Source organism: Streptopelia decaocto, assembly GCF_964273445.1.
Source record: "Streptopelia decaocto genome assembly, chromosome: 1".
Lineage (NCBI taxonomy): Eukaryota > Metazoa > Chordata > Aves > Columbiformes > Columbidae > Streptopelia > Streptopelia decaocto.
In genome coordinates this window covers 24,774,179-24,793,195 of record NC_138663.1, presented here as the reverse complement: position 1 = coordinate 24,793,195, position 19,017 = coordinate 24,774,179, and the positions used below count along the sequence as shown (strand labels likewise).

General features: G+C 41.6%; 1 protein-coding gene across 1 annotated transcript in view; it reads right to left on the bottom strand.

The window, feature by feature from the left end:
* The window catches only part of AASS (aminoadipate-semialdehyde synthase), a 28,030-nt gene extending 12,701 nt beyond the window's left edge, over positions 1–15,329 (bottom strand). Inside the window, exons 1-14 of the mRNA XM_082043763.1 lie at positions 15,101–15,329; positions 14,024–14,200; positions 13,280–13,364; positions 12,499–12,566; positions 12,239–12,385; positions 11,170–11,248; positions 10,949–11,076; positions 10,649–10,797; positions 9,332–9,454; positions 9,069–9,180; positions 8,435–8,494; positions 8,272–8,339; positions 4,399–4,520; positions 869–998 (exon numbers count right to left, since the gene is read on the bottom strand). Coding sequence (XP_081899889.1) covers positions 869–998; positions 4,399–4,520; positions 8,272–8,339; positions 8,435–8,494; positions 9,069–9,180; positions 9,332–9,454; positions 10,649–10,797; positions 10,949–11,076; positions 11,170–11,248; positions 12,239–12,385; positions 12,499–12,566; positions 13,280–13,364; positions 14,024–14,200; positions 15,101–15,313 — 1,661 coding nt within the window. The 5' untranslated portion in view covers positions 15,314–15,329. The remainder of the gene's footprint in view (positions 1–868; positions 999–4,398; positions 4,521–8,271; positions 8,340–8,434; positions 8,495–9,068; positions 9,181–9,331; positions 9,455–10,648; positions 10,798–10,948; positions 11,077–11,169; positions 11,249–12,238; positions 12,386–12,498; positions 12,567–13,279; positions 13,365–14,023; positions 14,201–15,100) is intronic.
* Between the last annotated feature and the right edge of the window lie 3,688 nt (positions 15,330–19,017).

The following is a 19,017-nucleotide window of genomic DNA, read 5'->3' as shown; positions in this document are numbered from 1 at the left end:
GAAGGAGAATTATGCAACATCAAAATCCAACCAGTTACTTATGCTGTCACTGGAAAGACACTCACAAATGTTTTTTGCATGCCTACAAAAGAGCTCAAGCAAATGCAGGAGTCACACCTGCCTTGCCCTGAGCAATTTCATACCTACATCAGTGAAATGCTACCCTATAGGACAAGTATTGTTGTATGCACTCAGAACAGGGTGCAGGACAATAGCGGAGTCAGTCTTTAGACAGCATCTTTTGTCACGCTTCTCTTTGTAAAAAACAAACCACTGACCTCTTTTCAAGGCCACCTTCTAAACAGGCATGCTGGAGGTTTAGAAGATGCAAAACTGTAAAGCCATCCTTGAGAAAGATTGTATTACAATGATCTTGCTGAAGTACTTTGTGAAAAGCATGCTCTACATGGAAAGGAAACAACACTCATGGCATCGGGGGCAAAAGGGACCAAACGGCAAGGACTATGAAATAATTTCCTCCCATTTCAATACCTGGAAAGAGATCTTTCTCAATGGGATAATTCAAGAGAAATGACAAAGAAGTCAGAATTTTGTCTCTTTCAAACATGCAAATATGATCCCAGGAACACCTGCGCTGGTGGATGCAACTAGCCCCTCACACTCAGAAGGCTTTCCATGTAACTGGTGAACACTTCTGAAGAGATGCTGCAGTCAAAGCCCCTTTGAAAGAGTCCTGATGTCTCGCTACATGAGAAGGTAGTGGCCAATTACAACTATTTACATACACAAATACAATGCCAGTTTTGGGGCATTAAAAAAAATTATCGTGTTGACATGTCACTGAACTAGAAGAAAGCAGCAGCATGACTTAGGATTGAGCCTATCACATTTTACACGGAATTCTGACCTGATTACAAGGTCATGTTTCTTCACCAAAGAAGACAGTTCTTCCTCATGCTTCAAGACATCCACATGAACTGAAGTAACGTTGCTGTACTTGTTCGTCAATTGTTCCAGTTGTTCCTTCATGACAGATGCTGTTTTAAAAGTAAAACACATCAACTGTTACATAAAGATGAAGGTAAGTCCAAAGCGCTCCCATGCATAATGATGATTTGCATATACCTCCTCCTTTCCAAAGAGCAGCAGTTGCATGGACTTCTTCCTTCACTAACAGTGGAGGAGAAATCAGGTACAAAGCACGTTACTTCCCCTAAAGGACTCAGTTTTATTATCAATTGCCAGTGTCAAGTCATAGCAGTTATAACTCAAGAACAAGAATCTACAAAGAATCTCAGAATCTCAGAAGTAAAGAACCACTCAGTGCTAAATTGTATAACAAGAAGTCTTGTAACCAATTAGCAACTTTGTTGTTCTACTTAAAATTAACAAAAAATTGAATTGCAGTTTTCCTATCAGCAGACTAGGTCAACACAAATTATTTATGCAAAACTAGAAGTTATCTCGCTTCTTTTCCACTCTATGACAAAAGTCTAGAAGATGAGATAAAGGACTGTTAAACCTATCCTTGTGCAGTAGGACACTCCAAAACCCCCTGACTTGCTTGCATCACATGCACGTGTCCTCCCAGCGTGGTATTCTACAGCAGCACCGTCTGTATCTGCCAGCTAACTGAGCACCCACATGGTAAGAAAACAGATAAACTAAACAGAAAGAAGCACTCATTCACACCTAAGTGGTTTCTTTAAAGAGGGGGGGAAAAAAACTGTTGAATCAATGCATCTCTTATCCAGAAATGTGTCACGAAAGCATCTTTAACTAGTTACAAAAACCCAACGTTTATTAGGCGGGGTTGTGATCCACCCCAAAAGTATATTCCCATGCCTTTAACTTTGACCCCTCCTGAAAGCCTGTGGTAAGATATATTCTGGGTTTTAAAACAACATACACACAGGAGATTCAGTGTTTGGTAGCTCAGATGAACACCTGCCTAGTAACACCTGGTAAGTGTTGAAACACACTGAAAAACCATTAACAAGTTTTCAAAGAACAAGTGACCAAACCACTGATAGACAGATAGAAGCAGATTATTTTGGAATCTTTAGAACTGCACCGTTATTTTCAATCTAGAAGCTGGTCAATTAAATAAAATGCTTGAGGGTGAAGAAGGCAAGTAACAGTCACACAGGAGGGACACTTGGATGTGGATGTTCAGGCTGGAGAAAAGTCTTAGCAACTGATCACAAAAAAGCAGCAAGAGCCATAGTAAACACTTCTATTGATACAGAAGGTGGCTCATCTGAACTTGAACAATAATCCTGCCATATGAGGTCTGGGAAAAATAAAATAAAGGTGACCGGCAGAAAAACACAACAGCACCTCTACTATGCCCAGTGAATCAGTTTTTTAATGGTAGTAGCTGTTTCTGCAACTGGACAGACTACTGGTAGACAAGCAAGAAGCTGACTACAAGTCCAGGAGGGGCAAAAGCTCAAAGAGGAAAATTTGTTTTTATTTTTCAGCCTGTGCTTGGTTTAAGTGAGACAGGAAAACCTTAACTAGTTTTAAGATCTTGATGAGCATGCAGGTTCAACACAGCTAATTAACAGATGTAGCAAGCACACACATGCCCAGAAAAGCTTACCCCATCCCTCATTCCATGTAACCGCACATTTATGGATCAATTTGGTTTAAAAAATAAATATATTTCAAAACTCTTTTTCTGTACATTTTAACAAAATTCCTACTTACAGCCAAGAACAGCTTAGTAGCTGGAAACAAGAACGGCTCACATCATTCACCATTTTTAACACAACAAAGCTAAAAACATTAAGCTTTTGCTCAGGCCAAATATGAGCAAAATGCCCTGATTCAATCTTGACTAGTTTCAATATTTACCTATGGCTTAGTCCTCCTAATCCTGCATATGCTAATATTATCACTAAAAGGGAGAAATCCAATCTCAGCTTGTCCCCACTTGTTCCTTCCTATTATCTTCCTCCTACTGCCGTCAGCACTTGCCATTGTAAGGAAAGCAGAACTCAAAAAGCAATCCAGGTTAAAAGTGACCTGTGTTTGCCACATCTGACCAAAAGTGAATTGGTTTCTGTGCCAGCTCACTGTGCTGCCAGCACAAGGACGGCAATGGGAACACAGCCAGGAGAAGGGAGTGGGCAATGAAGGCAGCAGGTGGGGGGCAGAGGCTCACAGAGAATTAAAAGCATCTGTGCCTCTAACTTAGAGCCTTGTTTCCTTATGGCCTTTCCAAAGTCAATGGGAAATAAACATTGCCAGAGGGTGATTCTCTGTACTCTACTAATCAACTTGTGCTGGGAGAAAAGAGCTTGGCAAAATCATCTACAAATTCAAAACAAAAAAAAGTTGATTACATGAAGGTTTCCCAAATAAGATTTTCATCATTTGGATTTAAAGTGGCATAGCCAAACAGCAAGGAACCAAACGTGGCACTGCAATGTGCATTTTACGCTTTCTTCATCTACCTGCCTGCTGCCAAATACTAGACAAGTAACACATTCGTGTCTCTTTCCTTCTGACCTTGTAGTTTTAAGCTACCCAGACACGAGGCACCTGCTAAGTTTCCACAGTGCTTGGCAAAACAAATGTTCCAGTTCACCTGGTTTCCCTTCCTGCTGCTGTATTGCAGGGACTAGGTGCAGCCCCATTCTGCTGAGGGATGGACACTGCACAGTGCTGGGACCCTCCCCGGTCACCACATCAAGCACTGCTCATAACAAATGTGCAGCTTCCTCAGAGTTCCTCTCTTCTTCCTGGTACATCTTTTCCCAGGGGTTAAAAGTACTATGGTTATCACCACAAAGGGGGGCTAAAGCAGCCAAGTATGAAAGTAGGATGAGGGGAAAAAAAGCAAACCAAATCTACAGCAACAAAAATGAACATAACTACAATGGTAAGATTTAAAGGAAACCACCTCCCAGCCAAGAGTCTTTCAGGCAAGGCAGCCTGGGTGTTAAATCTGAAATCACTGAATCAGGGTAAAGTCAGCATGTGGGGCTGATGGGAAAGTTAAGAGTCTGAAGGTTTAGCACCACAGTATTGGTTATAACAGCAGAAGCTCCACTCGATGGCTATAAAAGCAATTTCATCTGGTTTTGTGAGGCTGAAAACACATCTGAGCACAAACAAAATCAGCAACTAGCTACCAAACCAATCCCAAGCCCAAAGCAGGTTAGAAGGAAAAATATTTCTAATTGCCCTGTGGTTTACACATACAAACAGTAAACTTTTCATGTAGCCATGTCATTTCTAAATCAATTATATAACCTTAAAATGCTCAGAAAGCTACAAAATCTTTTTCTGCTATGCACAATAGCAAAGATTTTCTTTATCTGTTCTCAGAATCAGATCAATTTATTACTTATGAGAAAGGTTCTGCCGTGCTGGCAGGTTTAAATAAGACATAATTTTTCAATGAAAAACAAGTGAAGTCTTACATACCAACTGTGATGTCAACGTTGGAATCTCTAGTGAGATATTCAAGTACAGGGCCAGAGACATAGCCAGATCCGAGCAATAAAACCCTCTTCTTATTTCCCATGTTCATGAACTGAGTGTATTCCCTAGGATGTGTTACAGGCAAAATTAAAAACCATGCAGAAGAAAGAAACTGTAAGCAGCTAAAGCTAACAGAATAAGTATGTTTTAGTAAGTCTACAAACAAAGAGCTCTATTTAGACCAAAAGTCAAGTTCCTGGCTACCTAACCCAACACTGGGCAATCACTGTCTAGTCCTGTTCCATTCTTCTGCTGCGTATCTTCTAGTCTCTTTCCTCTAATATAATCAAGATGAAATCTATCAACATCTCCACTGCTTCACCAGCTGCTATTCAACAACTTTTTCTCAGTTATCACTATATTTTTCTCAATGGCCAAATGACTGTAACCTGGTCACTTGAGTGCTCCCAAGCTATCTATGTCATGTTGGGCTGTCAGAATAGGATTCCAGGCTCTGTCTTGCTCCCTTTACATCACGGGTAACTGTTAAAGTACACAAAACCATGGTGGTGAAAGTGTATTTAAGATAAGTTATAGCAGGTTCATATTAGTCCATAATAGGAACACAATAACAAATAAAATTCAAATCAAAGCTAATGCCCAATTAAGAAATCCTGTTTGCAGACAAGAACTCAGATTTGAAAATCATTGGTGTTTCAACCAACCTTCTACTACTCTCCTAAATAAAACTGAGTAGCTCTTATGTTGACATTCAATATAAAATGTATTCACATCAGATTCACAGCAGATTTCTTGTTGCCAATCAGAATAACATAGTTCAGCAGTTTAAATATGCTCTCACAAATGTATAAATTGTAGCAGCAAAACACATTCTGTTTGTTTATAATAATTTTTCCATTTAGCTTAAATTTGCATGAAATTGTAAAATTAAGATTGTAAAACTGTTTGCCATAACTATGCAGATAAAAACTATTCAGCTAATTAAAAAATTTGTCTTAAAGCACTTTTTACTGTTGAAGAAAAGGGAGCTGTTCATGGCCCTATTGTTTAACCTAATGGAGATTGGGTTTTGGCTTTTCCTATCTCATATCCTGAAAATGAATTTCAATAAATAGGTAGGACCTTTGAAAACACAGACTTAGGGGAAACTTCATAAGTGTACAAGCGAGTGCCTCCATTTCCCCTTTATCTGCTGAGAGTTTACAGAGGCGTAATACTGAATTGTGGATTATGCCACAGAAAGAATCCTCACCTCTAGCTGACAAGCTCACAGCCACTTTACTTTAAGCTACTGTCCTTAGAAGAGAACTAACCGTATGTCTACTAAATAATGTTTGGTACAGAGCTTTGGGGGGTTCCATATGGCACCCGTAAGTCAAATTTTTGGTTGTGTTTTTTTCAGTTCAAAAATGCCTAAAGTAATGAAAGGTGCTATTGCAGCCTGTCAGAGCAATGCCTACATATTATAGCATGACAAGAGTGGTACTGCATGGAATAAAGCATGGCATGAAATACCCGAGCACATTTAGGGGAACAAGGCCTTAAACAAGTATTGAAAGACTGCCCTGAGTAAAGAGAGTTAAATCTGTACCAAAACCTGTATCTGTATCATCTGTCTGAAGCACATTCCAGCCTGCTAACTGTGTCTGAGTATCTATAAAGTTTGAATTACTCTCCAAAGTTCCAGATGTTCCATCCTCCCTTCCTCTGCTTTCAGGCTTACTTATTTTTTTTTAAGTTATTCTTCTCAATTTATTAAATCTGAACGGGATGTACCAATATATCACCTCTCTAATCTATCTAAATCAGTACTATAGGTTACTGTACATTTTGACCTTCATACAAGTTTTACAGATTTGATTTTTTTAAAAAGTTAAATCATGATTTAATCCATTCACAGAAAGCCTCCTAAGCCCATCATATTCATTCATATGACAAACCCAAGGACCCTCCTCCTCCTAGTATAATTTCTAACAGAACATCTTCTGCCACAGCTACACACTCAAGGGCAAGGGAAGAGAAAGAATTTCTCTTCACCCTTTACTTATAGTGACCAGCAGGGGTATGCAGGAGCTTGGACCAACTGTGTTGATGAAGGACAGACTTCCTATATGAAAGAAAGCTGGATTTTGCAATCAAATTTCTTATCATATTTATTAAAAACTTTTCCAGGGCCTAGAATAAGGTCACACGTGGATTGAACATAGCACGTCTGCTCTAGGACAGGCACAAACATGAGCCATCGAGAGTGGGAACAGAGTCTGCAGTCCCAGAAAAGACCATTTCAGTTTATGCCTGTTCTCTACATACAAGTTTAAATAATTCAGTTATGTCAATCTATGAACAAATAACAGTAATACTTGGAGGTCCCCACTGTTAATGCAATATTCTACTGCAGCTGTGGATGAGGAACAAGTAGCAGGCATGAAGCAAGTAAAGGTGAAAAGATGGAGAAAAGTTTGATAAATCAAACTGCTCCTCCATTCTGATGGCACCCAAGACAATTCAGCTCATAAAGCCTGGCTATCCTATGTCTGAAATGTTCATTTACATCCAAAGGGTATAAGCAATTAGTCTAAATAGAGCCCTCAGAAACTACACTAGGCAGAACGTAATACATTGTTAGAGTAACAACACAAGCCACGTAATTCCTACAGGCTCTGAACAAGAGCCTATCTCTAGCTAAACCAGCACACTTCAAGCAGTAAAGTTCCTGCTTTCATTTGCATTTTCTCAAAATTTTGCAAAGTAAAGGAGGGTTTTGTTAGCAGGTCTTGCTTTTCTGACAGCCAAGTGAGCAACACAAATGAACATCACATGCAACACACAAGTCTGCAGACATATCAAAAATCTACCCACAAAAAAACCCTTGGGAATGAAGTCTCCAGATTCTCAGGGCAGCTCACACAAGACCACGCAAGTGATTATGCAGAAAGAAAGAAAAAAAAAAAAGAGAAAGATCAGAAGCAAACAGCATGTTACTTTGGGTGGAAAACACACCTATAGTTCATCATGCACAAGTTCATAACCAGAACTCCCAAAGCTCCCAAAGTAAACTGGAGAAGTGTGGCATGCAGAAGTCAACCCAGCATGCTTTCTGTGCACAGTGCATGCAGTGCTTGTGGTCAGGCCAATTTCAGCTTCTACATGACATATGATGCAGCTGGCACTGACCATGACAGTGGTGCCCACTTCTTGTCAAATTAACACTTTTCATAGGTAAATAGGTGTTCTTGAATAACAGGGAGCAAGGGGAAGGGATATAGAGGTTATTTATACTTTTGTTAGCTTAATCCACTCCATGTTGCTTCTTTTATGCTACCACTGGCTGGTAACTACCGAGACAGGGTACAGATGAAGTGGTAGCAAAAGATGTAGCTACAGGAGTGTAATGAAAAGTCTGAGAGTCTCACAGAGGCTCCTGAATACATCCAGTCACAGAACAATGCTGTGCAGCACAGCACTTGAGCCACACGAGAGGAAACCAGATTCAAGAGGACCTTTCCTTTCAGTCATTCCTTTCAAAGGACTGCATGTTATACCCATTTTAAAAGGACAAGGAGTAACAGAATAATACTGGCATGTGACTGTTTTCTACTTCTGATAAAACACTCTTGATAGCATAAGAAAGAGAAAAATGACCATTTCTTCAACTTCAATATAAGTGAGTAACAATAATAATTCAGACAATGTTCATGAAGGAAGAATGAAACCATAAAGCTAGGTGACATTTATATCAGTGCAAGACAGCAGCAGACCATCAAATCACAAGAGAAAATAAATACAAAAGGGGAGAGAGAATGCAGGACTTTTTAAAATCCTCAACCACACAAACTTTAAGAAGCTACACATTACCTGTTCTCCCTCAATTTCTGGATATATTCATACTTAGCTGTCAGTGAGCCATTGGATGCAATCACTGCCTAGAAGTACAAAACACAAATGTTGAGGTGGTTTTGTACACCTCTATGTTTTAAAGCAGAGGAAGGTACACAGAGAGGCAAATTGCAAAACTTACATCTCGAACAACAGGTGAGTAATTCTGGCTTTCAAGAGGGTCTGAGCCTTCTGATAACAGCTATGGAGAGAAGTTTTTCAAATCAGGTCATTTTACTTCCCTTGTGTTTTCTTTTTTTTTTTTTTTTTTTTTAAGTAAAACATCAAGATTCTAAGCAACATTTAAATACATGCAATCATATCTTATAATAAATACATACATACATATCTTATAGATCTGAAATTCTCCTGGCACTGATCAGTGTCATTTAACTTTTAATAAAATGCAGGAATTCAAACAGCAGTCTGATTGTGAGCTATTGTTGTGTGCCACAAGAAAATCAGATTTAGACCTCTACTGTAGGGTCCAGGAGCAATGAACTACCTGCCAGAGCCTGTTTTCTGCGTACAGAAAGTGTTCTTGACAAATCCCTAAGACATCCAGGTCACTAATGTCTCATTTACATGTTGCTTTTTGAAAGCATTGCCTCAAGACTTAGAAAGGTTTGGGTTTGTGTTTTATTTTTTTTAAGTACAAAGTCAGTTATGTTCTACAGCAGATTACTTTTGAAGGTATATAGGAGACCAGAAAAGCAACAAATAAGCAGATCAAATTCGAAGTCTTTTACCTTCTTGTTGGACACAAAAGACCTTACCATCTCTTCGATATACGGGAAAAGCATATCGCCAAAGTACTCTGTTGCTTCTATAGGAAGCTGCGCTGGCAGATTGTCAATGGAACACATCAGAATCCCAGAGCCTTCCACACTGAAAGAGAGAACACAGCTCTTCTAACTACTTCTCCTTTGTATCTGAAAGGTACCACCTTTCAGAAGTGTTTTAAATGCATGATTTTTCAGTAAAACATTCAACTGTACAAATTACAGAGGAAAGCAATAAAAATTCAAGGCTCTCCCACCTGTCATGAATAATATGCTGGTCAGCGTCATACATACAAAATGGACTGTCAATTGTTGTACACTCTGTCATAAATTCTATAGATCCTCCAGTGTCTGCTGAAATGTCACATATTGCCAGAAGTCTAAAGTGATTAAATAAAAGAGAAAGGAACAGAGCATTATCAAAATTATTAAGAAATATAGGCACAAGAGATCATAAGTGAATAGGAAATAAAAAAAACATGAGAATATCTATCAGACTTGTAGTTTCATTAATCTTAACCAATTCAGAAGTCAACACAAACAATGACCTCCAGAAAGATAATGGAAATCTGGCCCTACCATAGCCATTTCTATTCACATCAACAGGGTCCATATCTCATGCTTAACTTCCCAAAGACCAGGAGAATCCACTCATCCATCATTTTTTTTCTGCACTCCATGTACTGTCAAGACCTCCCCTTCATTATCCATCTACCAGTTCCCCCAAGCTGTCACTGGGCAGTCCTGCACTACAAGAACTTAATTATTGCAAAGGGAAACCAAAAGAGGTGGCTGCCTCCTTCCAGTTCACAGGCAGCTGGCACAGGTGGAGCACTCATTAGCCTAACTCATGACCTCTGACTGCACTCAAGGTTAACACTTCAATTCATTATTTATCAAGTGAGAGAGAGAAAAGTGTCAGGAATGGGCAAAGAAGAGACAAAGGCCTGCTTCTTCACCAGAATACATCACCGTATCCTCCCCAAATCCATCCCCAGGCCAGTCTCCCAGAGAGAAATTACACGAGGCTGTTAGAGAAAGGGTGAGCTCCTACTCGCACTGAAAGCAGTCTAACTCTAGATTTGTACTTCACATTCCATCCTTAAAGCTATTCAGGGTTGTGCAGCATTGCAGCTACTTGCTACAGAAGTCAGAGGTGTTAAGGAACAGTTACTGAACTTGTATAAGCCAAATGACAGGGTCAGAAGAATTTCTCCAACAAACTCTGCTCAGGCACAGAAACTTCTAGGAATAATGGTGCTGTAGGTACATTTCCCAATTAGGTCATATGGTTTGTATTGCATTCTGCACAAGGATCAGTGGCAGAACTACCATTGCAGAAAGACAACCAATACCTGTTAATCATTTGCGCTGTGACGTTTGCAGAAACTCCAAACTGTGAAGATTTGCAAAGCACGGAAGAACGAAAGCAAAATCAACAGGGTGTTTTGCAACATGCAAGAGGAACAATATAAGAAACAGAATAATTTCATAGATACTGTGGCACAACCACTTAACACTACAACTTAATCATGGTGCTGCAGAATTGTTACAAGTGAAGAGAAGTGTCTTACTTGTGTGGTAACTCAGGACAGCCCTCCACTGCAGCAGCAGCAGACCTAACTGGTGTCAGCAGCTTCTGAACATCCTGTCGATTTAACAAGCGAGGACTATTTTGTTCCCAGTATATGCCATTAATTAAACAAGTTGTGTAGGGTGCAATCTGCAAAGAAAGTCACAGTACTTTAAGAAGCTGACAGCACCTTAACTAGTGTTTTAAATGAATGCTCTCTCAATTGATGGATATGCAAAGGTGTAGTAACTACCGACAATCCATGTGAAACCTTTCATAAAAGAACAGAAGAGATGCTCACATCAGTGTTAAAGCGAGAAGTGTAAAGTTCTGGATGCTTATCATAGTCTACTGGATCATAAAGTCCATCATGTTTCCTTATAAGATGATGGTGACGACTTATCACTGTCCCATAGACTTTTCTGAGGTCTGAGGTAATTAAAAAAAAAAAAAAAAAAGTAGCTGTTATACTTGGACAAAAAGAGTTACAGTGTTCTTAGTCACTTTACTGACACGGCATACCTCCATATCTGGAAACTTCCTTTAACTCATGGGGTTCCACAAACTCATATGGGAGGGCAGTGAACATTTCTTGAGCACCCTGTAAATCATGAAGAAGGATTCAGAATGAGCAGCGAATAAAGGAGTAGCGTAACACTGCTCATCTCATGTGTGAAAACAAATATAAAAACACCATGCACAACTTAGCAGGCCTGCCAGAGCATATCTTCAGAGACGTACAAACTGTTTCACACATACTCCTGCTTATCCAAAACAAAGCTGCCTCATCTCTACATACAAGGAATTTTCAGCATTCCCCATTTCTGCAGGATGCCTGACCCACAACCCAGTGTCTGGTTTATATTTCTAATGGCAGTGGCAAGAGGCCTCGGCTCCACCACAATAGATGGTTCTGCTGCCGCTCTGAGGAACAGTTTCTCTTTAGGGAAGACCCCTGGAGCCACTCCTCGCCAACCAGGCTGTTCTAAAGGAAACGAACTTCAAGATGACTTTCCCAAAGACCTGTGATTATAGAACACAGACCTTCCAGTCACACCAGCCTTTTGACAAAAAGACAAACATTTACATAGGCAGTGATTCCACTTTATAGCTGGAGCCTTGTCAATTCATCTTTGTTGCCAAAACCAGGAGTAAGCCTTTTCCCTATGTTGTAAAACATAGTTCTGAAGTCCAGCACATGTACGCCAAGTCAATGCTATAGAAACAGATATAAAAACTCAGCAAGCATTAGAAAAAGTAATTATTTCCCCCATACTTTACTGGGGTGATCCAACATACCTTGTGAGCCCAGAGTCAACAGAGGGGAGAGAGGGAGACAAAAATGCAGGTGGGAAAGGAGAGAGGAGCAGTAAGATTTAGCCCATTTTTCATGGTAAGAAGTTAGCATGGTCAGCCTTGTCAGGCACGTTCTCATCTTAAAGGCATTAGTGTAGGGTATTACTGGCAAAGGAAAACCTTAAGTCCAAGCAAACAAAATGAACTCATCAATCCATTTAACCTGCTACGTATCAAATGCCAAGAAGTTCTATTAAAATAATATAGCATTTAGTCTTGAAAACAGAATTCTTACCTTAGAAACATTACCAGTGCCTGTAAACACGAATGTTAACGGCCCAACCGACTTTGGCATCAATCCCAGTGAAATTTCATACCCGGCATCCCGTACTGCCTGCACAGCCTGACTGCTATTCCTGTAGTTATGTGCCATCCCAATGTGCTGAAATGAGAGGCAGAGAACCATCAGGAAATTTTCCATATTCAAATACAGATAAGTAGCAGATGCCCAAATGTCATTTGGCTGCAGAAAAATACAGACACATACACTCTTACCATGAAGGGAGTGTGATGTCCCAGAGCTAAAAATCGTAATCCCAGTCCATGCAGAATGTTGATCATTCCTATTGTTTAAAAACAAAGAAAAATCAGACCACCAGTGTTAATTATGAATATGCAGAGTTAAAAACTGCAGAGACTGAGTGAAGTCTAAAATCATCCTGGATATTTTTGCCCATGTTTTAATATTAATATTCCTAAAGAAAGTCTACATGGAACCAGGGAAGGAGAAATTCAATAGCAGGCCATGCTTAAACCTGCTCTTGGCCCACATTACGCATTCCAGCACTATTTAATACTCAGATATCCTTTTATGAGATGCATCCACATCACGAAGATTCCAAAGAAGGCGATAATAAGGAGAGTCTTCTGAAAAAACAGAGTTAAGTTCAGTAGAAAGGAATCAGAACCATGACTCACAAAAATCAGTGTGAATGGATAACAGATTGACAAACAGATGATGTTCAGACTCACAGGACTGACAGCAGCCATGTCTTTCAAAAGCCTGTTCAGCTGATCTCTTGATATTTAGTCTGTGTCAGATTAGTTGAATAGACAAACGAGACTTCAAGACAACATAAAATAATAGATTTGCCAGAAATCCACAGCACTATTTGACATGTCTCATCAAAACTAGGGAGCACAGTACAGAATGGAAAAAGGTCTTAAAAGCAAGAGTTAAAAAAGCATTGCAAGCCTCAGCTTTCATGAAACAGACAACCAGAAGTTTTACAAGAAGTTACTTGTTGCAAGCCTGCCTTTATTTTATGCACTATACCTGCTACACCAGCCCACTTTCCAAAGGCCACAACTCGCATTCCTTTATGATCAACCATTTTTTCATAGTCAAACAGTCGAATTTCCTGAAAATACATAGCAAACTGAGTATTAAAATTTCCAGTGAATGCCGTGAGTGGCATTCCTAGGTGCTCTCCTAGGAACTACTTTTTCATATGCCTTTGTCATCCTTCATGAGGGAGGCTGATGGGCACATATGGAAAGGCAAATAATTCATAACAAGATTTAAGTATAAAAATAAAAGCCTAAAGGTTGCATTGAACTCTTGTTTTAAAGAGTCTCTGCACCACCCGCACACTCCTGGCACAGAGCTCCCCAATGTGCCCTTCCAGCTGCTGCAGATCCATCCACATCCTCTGCCAAGAGGCTGCTCATTTCTGAGTGAACCGGCTGCCTCCCTCTGTAACGACCAACACACTCTCCGGGTTCACAACTTCTCAACAATCCTTCGTGCTCACACAGCACGAACCTCTCTGGAGCAGACAATGCTCAAAACTCATCTGCCTTAAGCATGTGAACAGAGCAGCGCTGCAAGCATGAGATCCTCTAGGCAAGAAATCCCCAGCTCCAGGAAAGGACACTGAAAACAGTCGTCATTCGCTGTCTCAGATACACATGCTGCAAGTGACCATCCCAGGCAGCAAGCTCTTGATCACGCTTCAGCAGTAATTTCAGTTTCCACCCCATGCTAACAGACAAATGTCTTCACTATGGCACCATTTACCTGTCTTAGAATCTCATCCAAAAGGCGCATGTTTGCCTCTTGGGCTTTAATAGTGTGAGAGAAGAAGGCATAGTTCTTCTTAGGGATTAATTTGTCCTCTGGAGGTCTTTTCACACCTACTATCAGAGAAGCCTCAGAAATATCTTCTTGAATAATGCTACCTGCTTTGATGTAATCCTATGAAAGAGAAAAATCCAAGTAAATTTTTCTGGGTGTTTTCATATTCAGATCTCAGCACATAAGCAACTAGAACTGAGGACAAATAGATAATTCTACAAAGCAGCAACAAGTTACTGCATGCAATACATTCACAAACCTCTTTATCAAAAGGAGTATCAAATTTAAAATGAATTTCCATGCCAACATCCTATTATACAAGGCCAAAATATAATTATGTGTTAGTAAAATCCTTCATCTTAAATTCACTGACTACAAAAAAGATAATTTACAACATTTAAAGTATCTTACGGTATTGCAATAATGCACAGTCCTTTGTAAGATGTTGAAACACTTGGAAACAAGTTTAGAGAAGTCTGACAAATTAATCTGAAGATTGATTATGTGATTTTATAAAATTGTATAAGACTAAGTCCAAGCAGCAGAGCAATTTATAAAAGAATGTTTTTCCATATTATTATTTTTTTGTTCTCCCTTATCTCAAAAACATATTAAAACTCCATCTTTCAATATCATAGTTATGTACCTAATGTGATCTGTGCTTTGGTGAAAACCAGTACTGTGTCTTAATTAAAAGCTGACGTGCAAGTGAATTACTAATTCCCTACTTATGTTTCAATTTTTATCTGTTGGCTCAGATACCTTACAGCACAGTATTACTGCTGCTACAAGAACTGTAAAACCCCCCAGTCCTGAAGCTCACAGCATTAAAGAAAAAAAAAAAAACAACAAACAACACCCCAAAAGTCCTCCTTTTTCTCTCCACTAGGACACAATGACTCCTCATTTAATAACAAAATTATTAATATGTTTTCTCATGTATTTGAATATTGTTTTTCCTGCACTATGGTTAATAAGTGAACTATGTTTTTGCTTACCTAACTCAAAATGAGACCTTACCTTTTCATGGATGGCTCTCCGGTTTGACGGCTGCACCAAGACCTTGTATCCCATCTGTGTCAGTTCCTTAACATGCTTTGGTGCTAGAGGTGCTCTTCTTTCCCACGCATTGACATCTTCTCTCCTAATTGCCAGCACGGACTTGTGATGGTGCCAGCACTTAGCGTGATGGAATGCACAGCTACCATTTGTGTGACTAAAGGCTCGGAGCATGGTGAAGCCTGATGGCAGCAAAGACAAACCAGTAAAATAATACATGTATATGTGTGCTTCAGACATTGTTTGTGCAAAAGTTCTGGCCTCCTTTCACATCTGCTGTAAAACACAAACCACATACTTTATACTCTAGTTACACCCTGCTTTTGTGAGACATGAATTTACGTTCAATGCATTTTGTTGCATCTCAGTTTGGCAGGATGTCATTACAGAAACAAATTATTTGTAATACAGTGCAGGAAGGCTTTTAATGTGTCCAGTGAACCAAGTTTTTAATTAACTGGCTTAAAAAGAATGGTGGAAACTTAAAGATACCAATTAAATTCATTTGCCAGCATAAACATGAAATGACTAATGAAAATTTGCATTAAGAACAGTAAGAAGTAACACAATGAAAGAAAACAGAACACAGGCTATAATGCAAACAGTTGATTAAAGGAGAAAGGCAAATATACTAATTCTTACACAAGCTGAAAATGAAGATAAGGACAAGACTTTAACCATTGCTTAGCAGTCAGCATATGCGTGGCCAGGAGTGACAGCTTTTCTCCCTACTTAAAATTTTACTCAAAGTGGAAAAGCTTCATCAGGACATATTCCCACTGCAGATTGGGAATTATTTTTATTTTCTCTCTCCTCCTCTTCACTCCCAGTGAAGCATACATGCCACTGCGCAGCTCTGCAGTGAATGGCAAGGGCTCTGCACAGGTCCAGCATCAAATACCTGGGAGCCTACGGATTTCAGATATCTATGCAATTAAAAGATGTGGACCTCAAAGACAGAGGCTTCAAAGATGTGAAGTTTGTTTCCAAAGCAATTTAACTGATAATTACATAAATTTCTGTATCCAAATAAACTGGAAAATCCTGATTGTCCTCATGCCTGTCTTGTAAAATCTCTCAACACGAAAGCCTTAAAAAGCTCTATTTAACTCCAGGTGTGCTTAAACAGAAAAATTATAATGGAAATAATAAGGAAGAAATAAACACAAGCACATGGTCCTGTACATTAGCTCTGAGTGTGGTCTTCCTGCCATCACTAAATTTGTCCACCAGCAGAAGTTACTGTAAAGAAGTTGAAATTACTTTATGACACTGCTCTTCAGCATGGTAAGAGGATCTTCAGACAGCAGGTCAGCACCTCTCAAAAGCAGAAGTAGTCTTGCCCCACAATGTCACTGTTACTGCACACTAAAATGTAACGACGGGAGCAGTTCCCATGCAGAAATCAGTGCACTGTACACCTCACACCCAAGCCTGCAGTGAAGCAAATTTCTCTCATACAAGGAGTCCCACAGGAAGAAAAATACCACTTTGGGGAGGGAGTGACCTGTCCCACACTTAGAGGGTTACAGGGGAACAAGGGCAGTAAGCAAACACTCCGTGTGACGTCTGGCAGGCCAGAAGCTCTTTTGCACGCCTCCCTGTGTATGCTCAGGCTTAGCCACAGAGATACGGATACCCTGCTGCAAAAGTGAAAGCAACTTCAGAATTCAAAGCCTGCAGACCTGGTGAACCCTCCCCGGCCTCCCCGGCACCCCAGCTGAGCGAGAGAGATGAACAGTGCCGGCTCCTCAGCACCCAGGCGGCGTGTGGGACCTGTTCCACGCAACACCGAGCTGCACTGACACTAAAATAGTGTCGAGAAATATAACAAAGGAAAAACAGAACAAAACAAAAAAACAAGAACACTAACAACAAACAAAAAACAAACAAAACCAAAACAGCCATGCATTTGATTACAGCACACAATTTGAATATGACCCTGTTTCTAGAGTGAGTTGAATGCACTTACGAGTCAACTTGCGCCTCCACTTATTACTTGAGACCCAGTTAAACTAAAGCGCCCGTCCCCCTGAGGCGGCAGCTGTGGCCCTCACGGGGTCCCTCCCGCCGGGAAGGACGATGCGCAGGATTAAATACACGTCCCCATGGGGGGAGACAGCGGCCGCGGGCAGCCGGGCGGGGGGAGCCGCGCAGCCAGCGGGCGGCAGTGGCCTCAGGAGGCCGGGGCGAAGCGGGGGAGGCGGCGGGGGCGGCGGGCAGCGCGGTACGTACCTCAAGCAGCGGGGGCAGCACGGCCACTGGGCGCGGTCCCCCCCCGGCCCGCAGCCCGCGCCCAGCCGACGCCCATGGCGGCAGCCAACCGCGAGCCGCCCTCCGGGTACAGCCTTCGCTGCCCGCCAATGGGAAGGGGCGCTGGCCGTGGCGTCACGGCAGGACTGGCACGCCCCCTCACCGCCCCCCGGTCGTGGCAGGCCTCGCGCCCCGCCATGTCCCCCCGGCGCCTGACGGGGCCCCGGGGGCGGCCCGGGCAGGGGGACGGTGGCGCCGGAGGGACCCCCCCGCGACCCACAGCAGGCCTTGCAGGCTTCCGCAGCTGCACAGCGATCCCCCAACGCGGGTACAGCCGCCGCCGCCAGCACCCCGCACAGGGGCCTCCCCGCGCCGTGCCCGAGCACAGGCCGCACCCGACCCCCACACAGCCCCACCGGCCCCCTCTGCACGCCTTTTCTGTAATACGTCGGCTCAAATTATTTATGAACGAGGAAACGGTAAAAGTTTTGTCTGACCAATGGAAATGGTACGTGATTTGTTAGTGTGTTGTTGCCAGTTTTCAGTTGGAACTTGGGCCTTGAGTGAGGTCCTTCATGCTGGGCCTCAGCTGCTGAGTTGGCTCATCACAAATAGTAAGGGGATGTTGTAACTATAAATCACGAAAATTATGACGGTGTAAGAAACCAAAGCAAAGCCACATGCTGGGTTTGTGGGGTGAGGAAGAGCTTTCCTGTCGGAGGAAGGACGGCTGCACAGTGGGGCAGGCACACCTTGGCAGGTCTCCACAGGGCAGGTGCAGCTGCTGTTACCAGTTTCTCTTAACAGATGTGAGGACCTGGCTGCAGAGCACGAGAACATGAGGCGTTGTGTCTGCACTCAGCAGAGCAACAAGGACCAAATGGTCTCAAGAGGATTTGTTCTCATCCCACTGCCACAGCAAGGTCTTGCAGTGATGAGGGAGAAGTCGGAGCCGTGGCGCAGCCTGCACCACCTGTACTAGCCGCTAACACTTGAACTCTTCTTCAGAAAGAGTGAAATTTTGATGGTACTGTCACTACATGTCTCTAGAGGTACCTCTTCATAGCTTACTTGCTCCTTATATTTTTCTTTATTTTCTTTAAAATGTGCCCTTTTTTCATTACATGACCCTGAACGTTTCCTTCTCCTTCTCCACCTGCTTCTGAAGGCAGAGTTTGACTAACAATGATAATCGGTAACTTCAGTTCCCTGGTTTAGATCCAAGTATTTTTCTAACTCATTAAGGCAGGACATGACAACCAGAAAACAGCATCAAAGCTTGACCTGCACTTCAGGTTTGCTGCTGAAATACAAATTACATGGGACGGTGAGCATAGGGAATGAGACCCAGAATGGATCAGCAGAGATTTGAGGGGTGAAAGGAGGTAAGGACTGAGGGGGAAGACCCATATTCTGTTATTTCAGAGACTGGTAGGTGAATATTAGGGAGCGAGACCTGGAATGGATCAGCAGAGATTTTGAGGGTTTAATGCCTCAGCAGAATGGATGAGTACAAAGTCTCTCCACTCACTAACTCCCGCTCTTCCCTGCCTGATCTCAGTGTCCAGAACCTTCTACAGTCTGCCTCATCTTCCTGCAGGATCTTCAATGCTTTGCTTTCCTTG